This window comes from Triticum dicoccoides, chromosome 3B (genome assembly GCF_002162155.2).
Source record: "Triticum dicoccoides isolate Atlit2015 ecotype Zavitan chromosome 3B, WEW_v2.0, whole genome shotgun sequence".
NCBI classification, from domain to species: domain Eukaryota; kingdom Viridiplantae; phylum Streptophyta; class Magnoliopsida; order Poales; family Poaceae; genus Triticum; species Triticum dicoccoides.
Window position 1 is genome coordinate 773,466,220 of NC_041385.1, and position 6,502 is coordinate 773,472,721.

At 47.7% G+C, this 6,502-nt stretch overlaps 1 protein-coding gene across 1 annotated transcript; it reads left to right on the forward strand.

Moving 5' to 3' along the window:
• The first annotated feature begins 2,602 nt into the window (after positions 1-2,602).
• On the forward strand, positions 2,603-4,705 carry LOC119282154 (F-box/LRR-repeat protein 13-like). The gene is made up of 3 exons (XM_037562473.1): positions 2,603-3,750; positions 3,928-4,062; positions 4,215-4,705. The coding sequence occupies exons 1-3, from the start codon at positions 2,668-2,670 to the stop codon at positions 4,608-4,610; spliced, it is 1,614 nt and encodes a 537-aa protein (XP_037418370.1). The 5' UTR covers positions 2,603-2,667; the 3' UTR covers positions 4,611-4,705.
• Positions 4,706-6,502: the final 1,797 nt, after the last annotated feature.

Genomic DNA, 6,502 nt, shown 5'->3' on the forward strand with positions numbered 1-6,502 from the left:
TGGCGGCGGCGGCGGATGGTTGGGACGGTGGGGCGACGGGGCGAGGGAAGGTGGGGCAAGGGGGCGGCGAGGGGAGGGGGGCGACGGGGCGAGGGGAGGTGGGGCTCGGCATTACTAACAATTTTTTTTTTCAAAACTACTAATGGCGCACGGTGGGTGTGGTGCGCCATTACTATGTCAACTAGTAATGGCGCACTATACCACGGTGCGTCATTAGTAACATTTTTTTTTCAATACTACTAATGGCGCACCACACACCAGGTGCGCCATTAGTAATACGCCATTAGTATATAGTAATGGCGCACCACATGTCTGGTGCGCCATTAGTGGCCATATCATCTATAGCCCTTTTCCTAGTAGTGGTATCCAGATCCCGCTATTGGTTATTGGCCGGAGAGGTGTCTCGATCATGTCTGCATGGTTCCCGAACCCGTAGGGTCTACACACTTAAGGTTCAGTGACACTAGAGTTGTTATGGGAAATAGTATGTGGTTACCGAAGGTTGTTCGGAGTCCCGAATGAGATCCCGGACGTGACGAGGAACTCCGGAATGGTCCGGAGGTGAAGATCGATATATTGGACGAAGGGTATTGGAGTCCAGAATTGTTCTGGGGGTACCGGGTGACGACCAGCGTGTCCGAAAGGGGTTTTGGAGGCCCCGACAAGCGTTGGGGGGCCTTATGGGCCAAGGGGAGGGGGCACATCAGCCCACTAAGGGGCTGAGCGCCCCTCCCACCCCATCTCACGTAACTTGGAGAGGTGGGGGAGCCTCCCCTAGGGCAGCCACCCCTCCCGGCTTGGGGGCAAGTTTCCTAGGGGTGGGGGCACCCAAACCCATCTAGGGTTTCCCCTGTGGCCGCCGCCCCTCGCCTAGGGAAATCCTAGGGTGCCTCCTCCTCCCTCCTTCCCCCTATATATAGTGAGGGAGAGAGAGGGCAGCCATACCCTTCCCTTGGCGCAGCCCCTTCCTCCCCAACACCTCCTCCGTAGTAGTAGAGCTTGGCGAAGCGCTACAGAAACACCACAAGCTCCACCACCACACCGTCATGCTACCGGAGCTCTCCCTCAACTTCTCCTCTCCCCTTGCTGGATCAAGAAGGAGGAGACGTCCCCGGGCTATACGTGTGTTGAACACGGAGGCGCCGTTCGTTCGGCGCTAGATCGGATCTTCCGCGATTTGAATCGCCGCGAGTACGACTCCATCATCCGCGTTCTAGTAACGCTTCCGCTTAGCGATCTTCAAAGGTATGAAGATGCACATCCTCTCTCTCTCTCTCTCTTGTTGCTAGAATCTCCTAGATTGATCTTGGTGTTCGTAGGAAAACTTTTGAATTATTGCTACGTTCCCCAACAACATTTTGTTTCCTTGAGGGGTATATGCGATCAATATTATATCATATTCTTACTAGTTCCAATGAATTAAGGCATTCTTTTCATGGATATTCTGCACTGCTTTTTGCACTTGGTAGCTTCATATGAAAGAAATTCCACTTAACTGGAACTGAAAGTATGTCAAAAGAATACCTTTGACGATTATTAATTATTTGCTTGTATATGATTGTCATTTTTAACTATGTGGATAATTTGGACCTCTGTGCTTATCCATGTGCAAGTTCTCATGCTCTTTTCAGCCCAGTGATGAATTGGTGCTCTCTTAAAAAATGAATTGGTAATCTTTTGCTCAGAAAACCATGATTTGTTTTGTTCTCATTGTTGATATTGGAGCTCTATTACTCACTGTCAAGTAAACAAAGCTACTTTTTTTTGCGGGGAAGTAAACAAAGCTACTACACAATGGCCATTCATTATTTGCTCAAATACCTTAACAATGCAGGTATGCCGATTGATTTAACAACAAGAGACGCACCTAATACAAAATAAGTATATCAAAATGGCAATCCGTACATAACCTTCAAAGCGTCTTTATATTGGAAATCCTATTCTGAGTGTTGTTTACACATCAATATTTATACAAGTCACATGAGATAACTTAAATCATATCACTATGTTTAGTAAAAAGTAAATCACATAATTTGCATTTTTTTATCTTTGTAATTATACTCCAAGTATTGTGTCCATTGGAAAACAAAACAAAAAAAAATCTTAATGTGAGATCATATATCTACTTTGCAAACAAAGTCATTCAATACATGTATTACCATGCACATACCCTTAAGAGTCCCTCAACAACGCACGGGGTACCATTCAATTTTTTAAATCATGCATACCTTTCTATCAAACCCATGTATCATAAAGTAACTTCTTGATGTCACCACGCTTCTTGTGCTTCGCCGCGGAGTGATGAAAAAAAAAGACGTGTTACAATCTTCATATTGCAGGTAATTGGCACGTCCACGCTGAAGCCAAAAGAACTCCTGTTTTCTCCAGAGTATTTTCAATGGTGAGTTTCAAAGTTAGTAGTATTGAGTATTTCCACTGCAAAAAAGAGTTAGTGTTGAGTATTTGAATCTTCTTTAGAAGATTGAAATTCCTTTTTGAGCCGAAGCTGTTTCATGGGCCTGATTCCAACGTCTGGCCCAACACCTAGCTAGCATACCCTGCCCAGTGCCCAACACACCACTCACTCACTCACTCACTCCGCCACCATTCTCCTCTGCTCCTCCCCCAAACCGAAACCCTCGCCGCCACCCTCCTCCGCCGGCGGCCATGGGCGAACCGCAGTTTATCATCGGCACCTCCATGAGCGATATGCTCGCCAGCATGGAGCGCGACGGACGGGACCCTGCGACGCTCGACCTTGGCTCAAACTATCTGCTCTACTTCGTGTACGACTACCTCCCGCACCCGCCGGTCTCCCCCACCGCCGCTCACTCGCTCTCCGGCGTGCCGCGGGCCCCCGGCGGCGTGGACCGCATCAGCCGCCTCCCCGATGCGGTCCTCGCTGAAATCCTCTCCCGCCTCCCCGCCAAGGACGCCGCGCGCACCTCCGCCCTCGCCTCGCGCTGGCGCCCCCTTTGGCGCTCGGCGCCCCTCTCTCTCGTCGACGGCCATCTGCTTCCGGACGACGGCGCGGCCGGGCAGCTCCCCATCGGCGTTCCCTCTCCCCGTGCCGTCACCGCCGCGGTGTCCCGCATCCTCGCGGCGCATCCGGGGCCCTTCCGCTGCGTCCACCTCACCCGCAGCACCATGGACGAGCACCGAGGCGAGATGGCCCGCTGGATCGACACCCTCGTCGCCAAGGGGGTCAAAGAACTCGTCTTTGTCAACCGCCCTTGGCCGATTGACCTGCGCCTCCCCGCCACGATCTTCGGCTGCGCCTCCCTCACACGCCTCTATCTCGGCCTCTGGAGGCTCCCGGACACCGCCGCCGTGCCGCGCGGCGCCAGATTCCCCAACCTCAAGGAGCTCGGCCTCTGCATGACTGTCATGGAGGACCGTGATCTGGCCTTCATGCTTGAAAGATGCCCCGTCCTGGAGTTCCTCGTCCTCATGGGAAGCCAGACCGGAGTGCGCCTCCGCCTCGTCAGCCAGAGACTGCGCTGCGTTCAGCTTGGCCATGCCTTATTGGAGTACATCGACGTGGTGGATGCCCCTAGCCTGGAGAGGCTCTTCTTTTCGGAAATTGTCCCCCCTGGCAAGCTCAAGTCCTTCAGGAAGAGGAACGACGACAACCACTCCACCATGAACGGCTCCTCCAGGATCAAGATTGGGCGTGCACCTAACCTCCGTGTGCTGGGATACATTCAGCCAGGAGAGCAAGAGTTGGGGATTAGCAACACCATCGTCGTGGTATGCAGCTCGCTTGTGTATACCTGCTATATGTCAATATATGATCTGAATTAGTTTCTCTATAGTATTATCGGTCCTTGGGCTAATTTAATTGGCCGTGCACCTAATCTCTGTGTGCTGTGTCTATTTGTAATGCCAATATATGATAGTATGACTTGGTTTCTCTGTTCATTTCAGGCTGGTAGCAAGGAGAACATTCTCCCTAGTGTCCAGATTTTGTCCATGGAGGTGCAGTTCGGTGTCCGCAATGCTGTCAAGAAAGTGCCTGGTTTCCTCAGATGCTTTCCTAACCTGGAGACGCTACATGTTTATGTAAAATTGGTTAACTTAACTACTTAGAGTTGTTGCACTGGCAATTTTGCATGGTCAGAACTATGAATCAGATTAATACTATCTTATACTAGCATGGTCAGAACTATTAATCAGATTAACCTGAACTATGTATGCTACCGTTTCATCTGCAGTCCCCTCCCATATCTGAAGAGTCCACTGGCAAGGTCAATCTCAAGTTCTGGCAGGAGGGCGGTCCCATCAATTGTGTGGTGCAGAGCATGAAGAAGGTGTTCTTCTACGAGTTCCATGGGTTGAGAAGCGAGGTTGCTTTCCTCAAGTTCATCGCAGAGACCGGTCGGGTGCTGGAGCATATGGTGGTTCTGGTGGCCAAAGAATGTTTCTCCTCCGGAGATGATAATGTGAGGGCCAAGCTGAAGCCTCTGGCGAGCGTGAAATGGAACAACCAGGCTTGCAAAGTACAGCTCTTCAAGAGCGGGCGCACTAACCCGGGAGGTCCTGTTTACAGCAACAAGATAGCTTCCGACTTTGGGTTTGCTGACCCTTTTGACCTCCTCGGGCACTACTAGAAAGCAGAAGGATAAAATGTTTGTACCAATAATTTTTCGTTTTACCTTGCAGTCAATTTGTGTACCTTACAGTCAAATGTGTACTCCCTCTGTAAGCTACTCCCTTCGTCCCACAATATAAGAGCGTTTTGCAAGCTAAAATGGCTTGCAAAACGCTTTTATATTGTGGGATGGAGGGAGTAATATAAGTTCTTTTAGATCACTGAACTTATATTAGTTTACAGAGGGAGTACTCTAGTACGTAATATATATGGTCTTTCTGGTTTGTCCAACTGCAATTTTCATTTGTGTTGTGAAGTTGCCGTAGTTAGCATGAATTACCTTGGTATGCATTAGATGTTTGGGGCATGCATCTTTGCACAGGTTCGCCGCGCCATGGTGAGTTACGAATGTTGGCTATGCGCAGTGAAAGATGAGTTCAGTGGTGCTACTTGCTTGTGAAAGATCAGTTCAGCTGTGTTGCCCGAGAGGAGGCAGGAAGTTGCTGCGATACAAATTGTTGCTGCAAACGTACACTTGAAACTAAACTGAGGCTTCATTCTGTGTTTGTGTTTTGATCTGGCATGCTTCAGCGTGATTCCCTTCACGGACCTCTCTGTAAGCTGCTTCTAAATTGTAATGTACTCCCTCCGTTCCAAAATAGATGACCCAACTTTATACTAAAGTTATAACTTTAGTATAAAGTTGGGTCATCTATTTTGGAACGGAGGGAGTATGATGCTTCTAAACTCAGGCACTGAACCTAACTCCAGCATAGCTTCAACTAAATTTTTTGCAGGTGTTTGATTGGAGGATGAAACCGGGATAAAGGAGGATGCTATGATATGTAATGTATGATGTCCATGGAAGAACGCACGTGCTTTCTGTAGCACTACATTCCGATCCTATGACGGTAGTTCCAAGTCCTCATCTGGATAGAGCTTTTTGAGTGGCAGATACCCTGTTCTAGGCACGGTTACTGGATTGATCGTCCCTACCTATCTATGCAAGATCGAATCAGTATGGTTTCATCAGGTGTTCGACTGATATCCTGTTCGGGAGGATTCATCAGGTGTTCGACTGATATCCTGTTCGGGAGGAGAGGCGCTTAGCTGGAGACGATGATGACGGCCGGATGTGTCTTCTACTCCCTCCGTTCCTAAATATAAGTCTTTGTAGAGATTTCACTATAAACCGCATACGGATGTATATATATGCATTTTAGATTATAGATTCATTCATTTTGCTTCGTATGTGGTCCATAGTGAATTCTTTCCAAAGACTTACATTTAGGAACAGAGGGAGTAGCTTCTAGTCACCCCACTACAACTTGCTCCTGGCGCACATCCGCGATGGAGTTCATAGATAGGATCAGGGGCGGAGCCAAGATGATTAATGAGAGGGGCCAAAAAATATGTAGAAGCCTTTTTGCAGGTTGATGTCTAGTGTTTTTTTTTCGCATTCATGTGTAGGAGCTTCTGGCCACATCACTATTAAACTGACCATACAATCATGCATGTAGGGGTGGAAAGTGGTAGCGGATAATCCAAAATATCCGATATTCGTATTCGAGAAAATGCCTATTCGTATGTGAAACATCCACATCCGAACCAAAATGGAAATGGAAATTATCTGTATCTGGATTTATTTAAGAAATAAAAATAAAATACGGTATGCGATTTTGGCACAAATATGGATATGGAAGCAGATATATCCGTATCCGAATAAGATTATTGGAGGTAGATTTGAAGATTCTAGCCTCAATGTCCCTATTATCCAACATAAAAGCAAAATAAGTTGTCAAATTTTACTCTTTGTATGATTAAACTTAAAAATTACTATAGTATTTATTTATAAACCTATTTATCATTGACTTATTGTATGCCACAAGTTGATTATTTCATGTCACATAG

Coding starts and splice junctions, on each gene's coding strand:
- LOC119282154 (XM_037562473.1), top strand. CDS start 2,668: ATGGGCGAACCGCAGTTTATCATCGGCACCTCCATGAGCGATATGCTC. Junction 3,751..3,927: donor TTAGCAACACCATCGTCGTG/GTATGCAGCTCG, acceptor TGTTCATTTCAG/GCTGGTAGCAAGGAGAACAT. Junction 4,063..4,214: donor TGGAGACGCTACATGTTTAT/GTAAAATTGGTT, acceptor TTTCATCTGCAG/TCCCCTCCCATATCTGAAGA.